At 45.0% G+C, this 15,971-nt stretch overlaps 1 protein-coding gene across 2 annotated transcripts in view; it reads right to left on the reverse strand.

Annotated features, from left to right (window-relative positions):
- The window catches only part of LOC111862592 (heterogeneous nuclear ribonucleoprotein L), a 147,483-nt gene that overhangs the window by 101,128 nt on the left and 30,384 nt on the right, over positions 1–15,971 (reverse strand). For both annotated transcript variants that reach the window (XM_023848097.2, XM_023848096.2), the window contains exon 4: positions 9,211–9,296. In XM_023848097.2, the coding sequence (XP_023703865.1) occupies positions 9,211–9,296 (86 nt within the window). The remainder of the gene's footprint in view (positions 1–9,210; positions 9,297–15,971) is intronic.

Here is a 15,971-nt window from a genome sequence, read left to right on the forward strand (position 1 = left end):
CGGCTGGAATGATTAGGTCAACTGAAAAATTCAATAACCTCCCCAGGGATCGAATCCGCGACCTTACGGCTTGTAGAACAGTGCTTCAACCAACTACGCTATCGTTACCCCATTCAAGCCAAGTGGGTGGGGAAAAGGTTTCAGAACCACGCTCCTTAATTACGGGGATCTAAATGCAAATCTGAATTACTCGTACTGTTCGCTATTGAAAATACGTATCATTTCTTCTCAATGCCAGCACACCATCAATCACAAGGCCAGTATGTTAACATGACATAAAAACAACACAAGCCTCTGCTGGCCTCAGAAGACGCTGCCTTTAACATGATGTCATGGGGTTTAAAAGCTTTCAGGCAGGCCAAGTAAGAACACTAGATTGGAGAAGCTGTCCCGTGTACGTAACCAGCAGAATTATATTTGAAACAAACGTTCACGGTCTTTCAAAATGCGGGTAAGGATAACCGGATTCCATTAACCAGAGTGCAATCATTTAACGCCATAAAAAATAAATATCGTACGGGTGACATTTCGCCCCCATTGGCACTGAAAATCCAGAAATGTTTCTCAGCAGCACAGCAGAAGCAAAGTCAGTTTAACGAAACGGAAGTTCAGTACATTCTTAAACTATACCCGTCATAAATTTTAGTTAAAAACTTCCAACACCCATGGCGATTACTTACTTACTCATGGAGCTGAGCCCTTCTGGAGGAGCCGCCAATTCTGCAGCTACTCAAGAATTTCCCAGCATTTTATGGAACCCGAAGTTTCATTACCGCGTTCACAAGAGCCCTCCACTGCTCCCTATCCTGTGCCAGATCAATCCAATACATACCATCCCATCTATCCAAGATACATTTTAATATTGTCCACCCACCTACGCCTTGGTCTTCCTAGTGGTCTCTTTCCTTCTGGCCTTCCCACCAATATCCTAAATGCATTCATTCCTCTTCTCCCACTTCGTGGTACATGCCCTGCCCATCTCATCTTCCTTAGCTGGGCGCTATGGGGGAAAAGTCCCTCGCCCTTACCAAGAATCGAAAACCGGCCCTCCAGTCCGTACGCCAAGCAATCCCGGTTCCTTCGCATGGACTGAGTGAGGAGAAAAACAGAAATTATATATCAGGATCACAAGGTACCCTCGATCGAGAATAGAAACAAGTACCACCAAAATTCATACCAGCTGCTGCACGGCTTGAGATAATAACTTCACAGATCCCAGTTGGCGGGGCTGTAAGCCACAAAGGTATCAGAAAGCGCAGGCTGCAGGCATATAAACGGTCATACCACAGCTGAGCTTTTGGTAATACGCCGATGGTCTACACAATCACCAGTCCATCAGAAGAAATTCCGTCGCGTCGTTGAGAATTGGTTGAAAATTCTGACAAAGGATTCAGAGTAAAAAAGAAACGAGACGAGCAATGATGCAACAAGTGTAAAAATAAACTACAATGCCAGATTTCCTGAAGAGGGGCCATTTGGCGTTATGAAGCAACAGAACCTATTGCAATCCACTTCAAACATTTTACTCGCAAGAAGTTGGAGATAATTTTAAACGGTGACGTTATTTATGAACCTTACACCAAATCCGTGATGTGCAGAGACAATGCGCACAGCAACTAACTTTGTCTGCTCAGTGCGGTGTGAAATTCACAAATACGCAGTTTTCCTTTGCAGATTCGCACTACTCAAAATTCCAGTAGCCCTTTATATTCTTATCAGTTATTACCAGTAACGTTCGTTCGAAACAAATTCATATGCAAACTGCCTTAGTGTACGTCCGGTACAGACAGAACCTATGTCAGCAAACTCACACAGGTTGTCCAGTAATTGTGGTTAACTCTTCTAAAGGACCCAGCAGAGCACGTATCGCCACCCTCACCTGAGGACGGAAACAGATCCTGTGTTCGACGAGTATTGTTCTTTACTGTACATCAGAATACCGTAAGATGGGCAGGTAAAGGTAAAGTTGTCCTTGTGCTTAACTAAATAAGCACTACGCCAATGGCCGCGCCATAGCTCAAGCGGTTAGTCGCTGGCTTCCCACAGCGGCGGCCCGGGGTCGAACCCGGGTCTGGTCAAGTGGAATTTGTGGTGGACAAAGTGGCGCTGGGGCGGGTTTTCTCAGAGTACTTCGGTCCCCCCTGCCAGTCTTCATTCCACCAAATTCTCCATCATAATCGCCCGGCACAGGGTACAATAGGATTAGTGGCCGACGTGCCAAGTGGACCCAGTCCCACTCCACCCACAACTAAGCGAAGCACTACGCTATGAAAGTGTATGTGGGTGTGTTTTCTTGACCTCGGCAATAGGTGGAGGAAAGTGGTCAGCTTCACGCCCAGGTCTCTGGTACCCACTGGATGGGCCCCAAAGACGGTCTGAACAACATGAAGTTAAAATTCTTGCGCCTATCAAGACTCGGAACTTCGACCCCTTGGTCGTCCAGCCCTCAAGCCAGTCGCTACACCGACTGTGCTATCCCGAAAGATGGAAAAAGTCCACAAACCTAGTAACTGTGTTACAGACCATCGTCAAAACTCTTTAGTATGTATCTAGTTGGCTTGGAAGAGTTTTCACGATTTATTACTTCGAAAACACATAAGTAACACATTTTATTACAGTTCCGTCTCATAATCTTGCTTCGGAATGCACATCTCTTGTTGTTACTTCTACATTACTCGTAAATGCATAAACAGGAACTTGCTCTCTTTTTCCTTCCATATAAACTCGTGCATTCGTTTACCAGTTGTCTATTTCCTGCCGTTTAAAAAGAACTAGAACTTGAAAAATTTGGAACTATCAAACTCGCTTTATAATATACGATAGTTATTGTTCTTGCTTTATCCACAACATGTTTCTTCGTATAAACAAGTACGAACTTGTTTATAAATCTCACTCCAGTTTCTTAACGCCTAACATAAAACTACCCTCTTTAAAAATAACCTGTCTGGTATGTTTAAGAACATATTTTTTTCTCTCTTGAAGAAAGGGCGTATTTCATATTATTATGTTACAATAGTCCATATGCCACTGGACTGTGTCTACCAATCAGAACTGCAATTTCGTTCACATATAAATATCCGTATTTGTTTTGTAAAATGCACACCAAATATTAAACAAAAAATATTGGAACAAGTTTGCAGATTTCAGAGATAGTACCAATACAGGTCATGCCTAATTAGGGAATGCATTATTGGTAATATACAGAGGATGTCCCAGGAGTAACGGTTAATATTCTGGGAGGTCATAGTATCGGTCATTCTAAGCAAAAATAGTGAATATATACGTCTACATGTGTCCTATTCAGAACGGTTTCCGAGAGAGTGCTATTTCACTGAACAGACGAGCAACACGCCATGTCCTCACATGAGTTGCAAACTACAGGGTGGGCCAGACTCAATTAGGCAGTTTTTGATCATTAATAGCTAACCAATCCAACAACACACGGGATAATGGAAAGTACCTTTTGTTGTCGATAGATGGCAGCATCATACGGTATGCTGGGAACGAGGTCAATACTCTGCCTACTTAGTGATGCTGACCAAGTTTCAGGAGAACCCTGACCTTATCCGGAATACTGTCTGGACTGATGTGGCCAAATTTCACACATCAGGATCGGTCAACAGACACAACTGCGTGTTTTGGCGGCCAGAGAACCCCAGTGCCACCATTGAATACGATTTCCAGTCCCCGGGAGTGATGGTGTGGGGCGGCGTGACGTACGAAGGACTGATTGGCCCGTTCTTCCTTGAAGGTTGCGTCACCGGGGAAACCTACCTAAAGTTGCTGAGGGAAAGTGTCATCCCAGAACTTCAGAGGAGAGAGAACTTTGATGAACTGTGGTGGCAGCAAGATGGGGCCCCACCACACTTCGCCAATATTGTTCGGGCGTTCTTGCATCAAATTTTTCCTCAACGCTGGACTGGCCGTCGAGGGCCTGTGGAGTGGCCAGCCCGATCACCTGACATCACCCCACCATACTTTTTCCTTTGGGGTTACCTCAAAGGCAAGGTGTACGCTAATCCCATTGACAGTGTGAAACATCTGCGTGAGGTGATTGTTCAGGAGTTCAATAAAGTTCCGGTGAATATGTGTAGAAAGGCGTGTGAAAATGTTGCTTTGCGTCTGCAAGCCTGTGTTGACTTAGGTGGTGCCCAGGTTGACCAGCATCTTGAAAATCGATGACTTATGTGTGTGCGATTCCATTTTTGTAACCGTTGCAATTGTTCACATTTATCAATAAAAAGAACATCTAATCGAAAACTGCCTCATTGAGTCTGGCCCATCCTGTACATTGATGCTGACGGTGGAATTTTCGAAACTGTACCAAATTTGTCACTTGAAGTATATAATTTTTTTTTATTGCTAGTGGGGTGGGACGAAGTCACTTGTACTGCGGCCACTTCTGGACTATTGTACCAGCCCCAGATGAAAGGTGAGTGTGATTGTGGCGAAATTGGTGGAATGAAGATTGGCAGGGGAAACCGAAGTACTCAGAGAAAAACTGCCCCACCGCCACTTTGTCCACCACAAATCCCACTTGACCAGACCCGGGATCGAACTGAGTAGGTGTCTTCCATTCCCCCTTTCACCAGAGGACAAAAATCCAGTAATTCTTAATTATTTTTTTTTGATTGATGTTTTGATTAGAACATTCAGGCCAAACTCTCAAACCTAAATGAAGACGATGACAGGAAACTAAAAAAGAGTTCATCTAAGGGCCTCAAGACAGCTGTATCACAACAGACTTCAACATTGCATTAGAATCATCATTACCATAACATACCCCAAGAGGCTTCACTATTTTCGTGTCCTTCCCCGTAATTGCTGGGGTACTTCAAGCTAGACGGAGATCGCTTCCTCCCACTCCGTGGCCTGTAGTCCGCAAGAGGACTATACCGACCGAGCGACCGCCGCTAGTCGGCGAAGTTAGTGCGAACTTTTGCGGACAGAGGGTGTCGCGTGGTCAGCGCAACGATCCCCACGCCCGCTAATTTCGGTTTTCTAGACCGAATGCTGAGTGTACCCCGTTCCAGACCCACTACTTCTCAGAAAAAATCTGGTAGCGCCAGGAATCGAACCCGGACCGACCTCTCGATCTGTAGCCAGGAACTCTGACCACTAGACCACAGAGGCGTTCGCTTGCTCCCACACATGATCTAATTCATAATTCACTAACTATCCTACTATTCCGGGTGCGCTTGGTAGCGTAGCTAGTTGAGGCACTATGCTACAAGACGGATGGTCGTGAATTGGGCTCCCAATGAGGTGGATTTTTTATATTTACCTAATCCTTCCAGCCGCACTATGACCCTGGGGTCGACTCAGCCTCTAACTGAAATAAGTAGCAGGAATCTTCCTGGGGGGGAAATAGTGTCCGGCACGTAAGACTGACAACCTCACCGCCATCTGTGAGTCGATTNACGAGTGACTAGACAAAATGTGGAAGCCTTGACGTCTCATAACCCCATGGGCCTCCACGGCTATCGGTACTAACACCCTCGTAAACAATACAAATACACGTTTTCGGTGAGACAGTGGGGAATTCGGAGCTCAAAGGAAGGCCCCCAAAATATTCTCAGTACAAATTCATTCTATCAGATATAAATATAAGTCTAACCTAGCCACAACAGCAGAGCACGTAAAGCATACAATAATGGGGACGTCATTTCCTGTCTTTTGTTTTACACATGCACCTGCTTTGAAACCGTTAAGTTGGCAAAACCTCCACATCCTACAAAAACTACTGAGGGAACCTAAGCAATATAATAAAAAATAGAGTCCTATCTTCTGGGACATAACACTGTATAGTCCGTTGAAAGTCAACCGATGTTTCGCAGAAATATGTCAACTCCATCTTCAGGGTTGAGGAATAAACCGCAGAATACTTCACGGTGAAATCATGTGATTGATTTCACGCTGGTCTATTTTTCGACGCTTAAGATGGAGGACATATATTCCTCCGAAACATATGTTTACTTTCACCGGACTACAGGGTATTATGTCCTAGGAGAATGAATTCTTCATAACCACCGCTGTGAGAACTTCAAATTCTACAAAAAAAAAAGTTATATTTTCTCGGATATAACGCCGCGCATTCTGTTGAAAATAAACATACGTTTCGGAGGAATATATGTCCTCCATCTTCAGAGTTGAAGAGTAAGCCAAGCAAGTAGGCACATTAATCCAGACAACACATTCATACCGTGTTCAAGATCCGTTTTAATATCATCTCCCCTCCAAGTCCTGGCAGATTTCGATGCATATGAAATGAGGACATTGATCTATATCTATGCTTGGTCTCACACAATGAACAAATAAACACGCGGGATGCAAGTACAGCTTCACCTCGACACTGGATGGAGCTTCCAGCTTTTCAGTCCAGCGCCAATTTGGGTCTTGCGAAACAAATGCTGAGTTACATATCTGGCATATTACATCACATACTACACTTTGCAGCAGGGAATATGTCTCGGTGTTAATCCTCCTGTTCCATGCGAGATCATTCGAAGGATAACATGCGATGATTTCAGTTAAATGATACGCCACCCTGATCACTGTTCACAACAGTATCATATCTGAATATTCTCGGCACATAAAAACATGTCATGCCATATTTTGGCACTTAAACCTGACCCGTAAACAACAACTGAGGTACGGTGTTTTCTGTGCGGTCCGTGCCGATAAGTTATAAGCAGGACAGGTTAGGAGTTGCAGTTAGATAACCGCTGGGGTTCAGTTTTGAGCTGCTTCTGTGAGAAACAAGTAGCTGAGGCCGGCGACAGTTCGGGGACCCAGAGGAGGGGGAACGTCCGCCGTTGAAAGCTGCCACGGAACAATGGCCATTGAAGACTGTAACAGACTGAGAAAACCTAGTGTCCTACAGTAATATTTGTGGAGTGTGTAGAATAGTCAAAGCACAGTCCTTACTTATAGTTACAAGTTGTACGAGTTCAATAAATCCGATTACCAATCCAAACCCCGTCTATGGTCACTCGATCGCACAAATTCGTTTCCCACCTCACAGAATATGTGATCAAAATATGCCAATGCGCTCACGCGAGATATCAAATTAATAACAAGGGGAACTCCTCACGTAATCTGTAAATCTGTCTGCTAAAAGCCATAACTGAAAATAAGACCAGGGAGCAAAGCTGATAGCTGCCCAGCTATTCAGGATATGTCCCACCTTTCATGAAAAGTGATGATTCAATTCCATGTGCACAACAGTCTACAGCCACCAGACAATAACCCGATCCAGAAAAAGTGAGGCCACACCTCCACACCCTAGTTATCTAAGATGTCTCTTGTAATATCTGAATAACAACAAACTCCGTGGCTTCTAGTCCGCAAGTGAACTATACCGACAGAGCGACCGCTTGTCGGCGAAGTTAGTGCCAACTTTTGCGGATAGAAGGTGTCACGTGGTCAGCGCTACGATTCGCCACGGCCATTAATCTCGGTTTTCTAGACCTGAGCTGCTATTTCATTGAAATAGCTCCTCAATTATCCTAAAGTAGCGGAGTGGGCCCCGTTCCAGAGCCACTACTTCTAACAAAATTTGGTAGCGCCGGGAATCGAACCCGGGACCTGTGGATCTGTAGGCAGGAACTCTGACCACTAGACCACAGGCGGAATTCTCGGTTACCCTTTGAAGAAAGCCACAGTTCGAACACCTCTCGCAAAACTCTGTACTATTCCTGAGAGTCGCCTGAGAACTGTCAAAAAGTATACTCTACTTAAGCAGCACATTGAAAATTATAACATATATACTCTCCATATACAGTACGCTGGGAATGGTCAAGGGTCTGAGGGGAATGTTTATAATGGCCGATCTGTTTATACTTGAGCAGCAAGCCATACTGTATAAACAGGAAATGATGTATTACAAGAACAAAGCTCACCAGCTGTGATGCAACATATTTTCCTAGCAAAACTAAAACTAGAGCTTCCAGAATTACACTGTTTAATATGACATCGTTAGGAAATTACAGATGGTTTCTTCATTTTAGTCGTTTTGTTGCAGATGCAATACAGTTTTCCTTCGAGTCCTTCCAACTCTGGTCTGTGTTTGCCAACTACCGAATGTCTTTCAAACCACTATTAGAAAACTGCATAAAACAGATGAAGGAAGCAAGGAGGTCACTCAAGCTATCATGTATAATGTGCGGTGTGACACAAGGCCAAAGCGTGTTCATGGTGTCCAGCAATCTGCCAGTGTTACTGAAAATAAGTGTCAGACTGTGGAACGGATAAAGGTGATCGTCTTCAGCGAAGAGGGGTAGAGCAATGTGACGCAAACACCGCTATCGCATGGCGATGAACAACACAAGGTTCTAGAAACTAGTTCTGGCCCAGTGGTTTAATCAGCTCTTTCTAACGGGACTAACAGAGTAGGTGCCTCCCAACCCCTTACCTTCTGAGAATGGAAACAGATTCAATTTCTAAAACGCTGTCTTCTTAAGAATACCAGGAAGAACAAACAAAACAAACTCCGTGGCCTGCAGTCCGCCAGCGAACTATACTGACCGAGCGACCGCCGCTTGTCGGCGAAGTTAGTGCCAACTTTTGCGGATAGAGGGTGTCACGTGGTCAGCGCAACGAATCCTCACGGCCGTTATTTTCGATTTTCTAGACCGGACCCGATATTTCCTTGAAAGAGCTCCTCAATCATCCTCATGAGGCTGAGTGGACCTCGTTCCAGACCCACTACGAATACCGGAAAGGCAAAATCCAAAAACTCATGAATCCCGAGTGTTATACAACATCGTCAGAACCCTCCGTGTAAAGAACGAGTAAGGATTTCATGATAAATAAATATACTCTCATGTGGCTTTAGCATTGCTAAACTGGATTATCACAGAATCCAGGCTATCCTACCCATAGTACAATCCAGACTAATGACGTTTCACTATACAGAGCAATACTATTCCTTAATGAGAGCTCATTATACATTTTATGGTCTAATAAGTTTTGCTTTGTTCAGTCTAGTTTAGTGGCCACACTCTGCTGCCACTAATAAAGTTAAGTCAATAAGATGTAAGGTTACTTGTGACACCTGGATTCATTTTTTTCTTTAGTTCGGAGACGAAGAGCCTGGTTGCAACATGTCTTGACAGCTGAGGGATGTTATCAAGCTGCCAAGTGGACTATTTTCACAAACCTAAAACACTGTAGCGGCAAGTTCCAAACAGACCTTGCACTAAAGGATATTCAACCATTGCCTGTATGCCGTTCTTCCTGAAGACGACAATGCGTAGAACCTGGCCGCTTGGTGAACAGATCGTATGCAGTACTTCCTGAAACAGAAAAGAAACACTCAGGGTTAACAGTTAGGTCTACCACACCAAACATACAAGTAAGCTGAATATATCTATCTAGCGGCCTCCGTTGTCTAGAGGTAACGTTCCCACCTCATGACTCGTGGTACGCGGGGTCAAATACCCGACGGAGGTCGTCGAATTTTTAAGGGCGGAAAAATTCAGGGAACAAGTCCTCCGGGAGGGACTTTAAGCTGCGTGTCCCGTGTCGTAACTTTACGGCACGTAAAAGAACCTCATATCCCCAAAGGGGATCACTGAGCCAAATTCCAGGACGTTTCCCGCCCAACAATAGTCTCTAAGGCCTCTGATAGATGGGGGAAGCAATATAGTCACCGCTAAGCAAGTGGCCGAACTCGCTTGCTCGGCGGGACTGGTGGTACGCACCATTTATCGGTAGGGTAAAGAGATTGGTAGAATATCATAGAGGGATGCACAATAGATCAAACTGATCGCGGTGCATGGGGAAACCCACCCTCTCTAAATAACTAAAAACTAATAACTAAGCTGAATATCTTCACATATGCATCTAGATTATATTGCTTCTTACTCCCATCCAACCCGTGACGATTTTACAAACAGACTGAGCATACAGTAAAGTTTCCCCTTGTGACCAGGCACTACGATATACAGGCACATGTGGAAATAAAAAAAAAAGACTGGGCTAAAGTTACTGCTGTTTCTAATTAAGCGCTATGCCACGAAAATGTATGGGGGAGTGGCTGTATAGATGCTCATTTTCTTCACCTCGGCACTAGATGGAGGTGAGTGGTCAGCTTCACGCCCCGGCCGCTTTATCTCCGGGGGAATAGCCCCCAGTGCCCATTGGATATGAGGTTTGGTGACCCCAGAGCCGGTCTGGCCGATCTGGCGAAGAGAAAATTATTGACCCTACCGGGACTCGAGCTCCGACCCCTCAGTCGTCCAGCCCGTAGCCAGTCGCTATACCGACTACGCTACCCCGGCTCCATATCTGAACGTCAGTACCGAACCAAACGCGAACACAAAACTGGCAATACGAATTATGTACTGGGATATCACGCTGGCTGAAACATGCAGACTGTGGATGGATGCCTCGCAGCTACAAAACAAAACCAAACGTCTGTACAAGGCTCACGTTACATCGGGACTGCTATATCACAGTAATATAAAAATGTAAGTACCAAACGGCACGCTACACATCCGTTTATTGGTCATTAAAGTTAACCCAATATTTATCACGTTTGCTCTGCTTATCGTTCCAACATTCTGCTTCGCATCTTCTTGCGGTGTCCATCAGAAATGACAGCTGAGGTAGTGAACAAAGTAGCCGTAATCTTGTAGCCCGCTGACTAAATGAACATGTTGCTTGTGTAGCCTAAGTGTTTTGAGCCGTCTGTCTTGTTTCAGGGTATATCTTTCACAGGGAAACGCTGTCTGGGCTGGCGCTATTTAAAACATCTTTAATCGAGCTCACTGTTGGAGCAACAGTGGCCTAGAGGACACTGCCCAACCGACAAATTCTGTGGTTCCTGGTTCATTATTATGAACACCTTCCATCTGCAAATGCCCGTGTATAATGAAAAGGTGGTCTCTACAACAAACTTGGGTAAGCAAATGCATTCCCTCTGTGTACCAATCGGCTCACATATCCTCCACACCAACTAATATGAAATCGGTCTCAATGACGAAGTACAGTGCATTCTGTTCAAAGTGTTACTACTAGCCTCACACGTCTAACAAACTCGTGGTACTGGTTCCCAACCTTACCACTGGACACAATCTTGAGCTAGTTAAAATCAATGGGTTATAACGCCATGTAAGACCGCCTCTGTGGTCTTGTGGTGAGAGTTTCTGGCTACTGATGCAGAGGTCCGGGTTCGATTCCCGGCGCTACCAGATTCTCTGACAAGTTGTGTGTCTGGAACGGGGTTCACTCACCCTCGTGAGGATAACTGAGGAGTTATTTCAAACAGCGGTTCCGGTCTAGAAATCCGACATTAACGGCCGTGGGGATTCGTTGCGCTGACCACGCAACACCCTCTATCCGCTAAAGTTGGCACTAACTTCGCCGACAAGTGGCGGTCGCTCGGTTGGTATAGTTCGCTTGCGGACAAAACACACAGAGTTTGTTTTTGTTATAACGCCATGTACTTCGGGGAGAGCCCGGAGTTTCAGAAGAACATGTCGTCTCAATCTTCCATGTCGAAGAGTAAGCCAAGCAGGAGACAAGCGGAGCTTCTGGGTATTCGTCTCTGAAGATGGAGGCTATATGTTATTCCGAAACGATGCAATCTCTCCTAATTACGTGAAGTTTCAAACCAGAAGCCCGTATTATTCATACTCGCCGAAGTGAGAACTTCAAATCCACACAGTTCAAATCAGTTCACATTATCAGAAACCTATTTCCCTGTGATCCACTGCAATATTAAATCTTCCGCTCCAATACGCGTCAGTAATCAAAATTGTGCACATTTCTTTCCTCCAACATTCTAGCCATATTTCCGTACCATTAACAGGCGAACTAATGGATAACAAAGGTCTACCTACACTTAATGCAACGTGTACTTCATTCCTCCTGAACAAATGTACCTTCTGGTGACATTTCCTTCCCAGGCACTTCCATTTTACGTTTTGTCCCGCGAGGACGACACTGAGTAAGTCTTACGTGCACAGGAAACCACAGCTTTGTATTTCTATTCGGGCAGGAGACGGATCATAATGCGGCAAAGAATTTGAATATGTGTCAAGACGGAAGTATCAGGAAATAATATTAAATAATAAGCACCGTGACACAATTAGCAAACCAAGTCGGTTGACTTAGCGCTGCTATTCAATCCAAAAACAGTTATCTCCTCATTTTCCACAAAGTTAAAAATAAAAACTTATCAGTTTTACACAGGTGTGACTTGGGGGTCCCTTTGTGTGAAGTATATCATTTACAAGTGTCTGAATATAAACTTTAGTGCCAACTTTAGCAGATAGTGTGTCGCCTGGTCAGCGCAACGGATCCCCACGGCCGTTAATCTCGGTTTTCTACACCGGAGCCGCTATTTCCTTGAAATAGCTCCTCAATTATTCTCATGAGGCTGAGTGGATCCCGTTCCAGGCCCACTACTCTTCAGAAAATCTGGAGGCTCCGGAAATCGAATCCGGGACCTCTGGATTTGTAGACAGGAACTGACAACTAGACCACAGAGGAGGTCTGGCATTTCTATATACAAATTAAAAATACATGCTTCTGTAAATATCCGTCGTCATATATTGTGGCGGCATGGGGAGCCCAGGTCCCGAAATTTTGGGCCCGTGACCCGCAATTATATGAATGAACAGCCACTAAAACCATTAAGTGACAGAAGTAACATGTCTTTATGATAGTAAGACGAAGCCTTTACATATCGACTGACAGTTATTCCTGCGATGGCCGCGCTATACCTCAAGCGGTTAGGCGCTGGCTTCCCACCGCGGCGGCCCGGGTTCAATCCCGGAGCTGGTCAAGTGGGATTTGTGGTGGACAAAGTGGCGCTGGGGCAGGTTTTCTCCGAGTACTTCAGTTTCCCCTGTCAATCTTCATTCCACCAACTGTTCCACAATCACCATCACCTATCATTTGGGGCTAGTACAATAGGCCAGAAGTAGCCGCAGTACAAGGGACTTAGTCCCACCTTACTAGCAATAAAAAAAAATATTCCTGCGATCCATAGCGAGCTACATTTTCCATGAGTACAAGCCGGAAGGTCACGGGTTCCAGTCCCGATGAGGTCATTGGATTCTTTTCGATTCACCTAATCCTTCCAGACGCACTATGGTCCTGGGGTCAGCGTCTTTAACAGAAATGATTACCAGGCATATTCTTGGGGGTAACGGGCGGCCGGCGCGTAAGGCTGACAACCCTGCCGCTATCTATGAGCCGATTGTCTAGAAAATGTGGGTACCTCAACGTCTCACACCCCTATGGGTCTCCACAGCCCGTTACTGGGACACCTTTACTTTTTTTGCGACAAGAAAAGGGCCTTTCATTAGCTAAACGATGAAACAAGAGAGTAAACAAATGAACTCCCAAGAGAGGAAACAGATTATTCATTGAATAACGGAAAGAGAGACATATATAGCCCGAACCAAGTCCTAATCCGTCACGGTACCTCTGACAACAATGGTTAATGCCGAACGCTCTGTGAAATCTAAAAATAAGAAACTGTACCAGGAAACTAGCGTGTTCGCGAGAACCGGACCAAGCATGACTCACAGCACTAAGTACAGGTCGTCTTCATGTGAGTGAATTCCTAATTCCTTTCGCTTGCACCTGCTACTAGCCACAATTTGAATGCTGGCCATTTCGTTTTTGTTAGGCAGTCGGGAGACCGTCTGAGCAACTATTTCTCCCGCCAACAGGTAACAAACATACAACTTTGCAAGAAAACAGTGGATGCAGTAAGATTTTTCGAAATTTCAGCAGGAGGAGGTCAGAATGCCATAAGATCAGAACTGGTTTACTGCTTTGCTTACCCAACCCTGATGATGGAGGCATGATGTTCCTCCGAAGCGCATGGGTGACCTTCAACGGACTATACGATGTTGTATGCCACAAGACAGAACTCTTCATAACCACCGCTGTAGGAATTTTAAATACTACCCTTTCAAAGTTGTCTTTGAATTGAGAGCTGCCATAAGATCAGAACTGGTTTATTGCTTTGCTTACCCAACACTGATGATGGAGGCATGATGTTCCTCCGAAGCGCATGGGTGACCTTCAACGGACTATACGATGTTGTATGCCACAAGACAGAACTCTTCATAACCACCGCTGTAGGAATTTTAAATACTACCCTTTCAAAGTTGCCTTTGAATTGAGAGCTATTCCTTGTCGGAGGAGCGACTTTCAGGAGAGCTCCGAGCTGCCTAACTCTCCACGTAACGGCCCACTTTCATACGCATTTACTTACTCACGGAGCTGAGCCCTTCTAGAGGACCCGCCAATTCTACAGCTACTCAAGAAATTTCGCAGCATTTTATGGAACCCGAAGGTCCATTACCGTGTTCACAAGAGCGCTCCAGTGGCCCCTATCCTGAGCCAATCAATCCAATCCATACCATCCTCTCTCTCTCTCTAAGATCCATTTTAATATTGTCCACCCAATTGCCTTGGTCTTTCTAGTGGTCTCCTTCCTTCTGGCTTTCTCACCAATGTCCTATATGCACTACTCTTCTCCCCCATTCGTGCTGTATGCCCTGCCCACCCCATCTCCTTGACTTGATCATTCTAATTATACTTGGAGAAGAGTACAACTTATAAGGCTCCATTTCATACGCACCAACACATCTTAACTTACTCTCAGTATTTAATATTACTTCACTCTCGTGATACATAGCGGGCTCCGGGAACGTAACGTCGGCGCCATTCCGTTCCTACTGCTTCTACGTTACAGAAACCGACTGGCTAATCCTACATACGGAAGTTTATTCCGGATAGCTCAGTCGGTATAGCTATGGGCTGGACGGCTTGGGTTCGGTTGTAGGGGTAAAAAATTGTTCACTAACCCACACCGTATAGACAGACCCTGGGGCCCATCCAGCCTCCTACATAATGGGTACAGCGGGCTTTTCCCCAGGGGTAAAGTGACAGGCGTGAAGCTGGCCACTCACCTACATCTATTGCGGAGGTCAAGCTATACTTACACTCTCCCATACGGTTCCACGGAGTGATGCTTAATTAGGCACATGGACAACTCTACCTGCCTACCTTCCTTATTACACACCCGGTAAGACTCCTTGGACGGGGGATCAGCCCGTCGCAAGGCCGCTACTTACACACAAAGGAGAGCACAAACACAGAACAAACGCACACAAATATCCATACCTCAAGTGGGATTCGAACCCACGATCCCAGTGTCTGAGTGGGTGGCCACTGTGATTGGCTAGGGGTAACTTTACCTTCTTTTAATTCCAAGAAACGCACGAAACACACACACGCGGTCTGTGGGCAAAATGTATAACTTCTGAATCGTAAAGCAGGTGGTATATATACATATGAAGTTTGATGCTGTGCTTTACATGTTACATCACTTGTCATGTTTTCCAGGAACATAACACCAATGATAACTGATCACCGTCAGTAGTTTATAACAAGAGTTTACGCGTTTTAACTCTCTTGTACACACAGATGTGAAAAAGGTCTAACATCATCAGTGGTTAGTTTTATTTGGCCGTTCATTTTCTGCATAAAAACATGTGGAATTTTAGTGGCAAAGTCCAATACAAAAACAAGTTAGGAAAAATATGAATAGCGAAACGATTCTGGTGTGCTGGCCACCTTTTGTTTAGCTGTATCGAAAACCGTTAACTATTACGGGGAGAAGGTATTAAAACATAAAACATGAGTTTTATTCCACGGGTTTTACTGGAAACACTTTTCGCCCGAAGTATCTTCGAGATTCTGGCAAAAAAGAAAAGTGTGTACGTGCTCATGTGATGCTACTTACTGCTGCCCGACTTTAACCAAAAACTGGAATACGCCGCCAAATTTTGGTAAAACACTCCAACACCAAATTCCAATAGAATCGGTTCAGGAGTTTTCCGAAATGGTACGCGTGGGTGGACGGACAAGCGGGATGAAGCCAGGGGGCACAGTCCGTAGGACCATTACATAGTTCAGTTCCTATCGCCGTCAAACCCACT

Source organism: Cryptotermes secundus, unplaced genomic scaffold (genome assembly GCF_002891405.2).
Source record: "Cryptotermes secundus unplaced genomic scaffold, Csec_1.0 scaffold1813, whole genome shotgun sequence".
Taxonomy (NCBI): Eukaryota; Metazoa; Arthropoda; class Insecta; order Blattodea; family Kalotermitidae; genus Cryptotermes; species Cryptotermes secundus.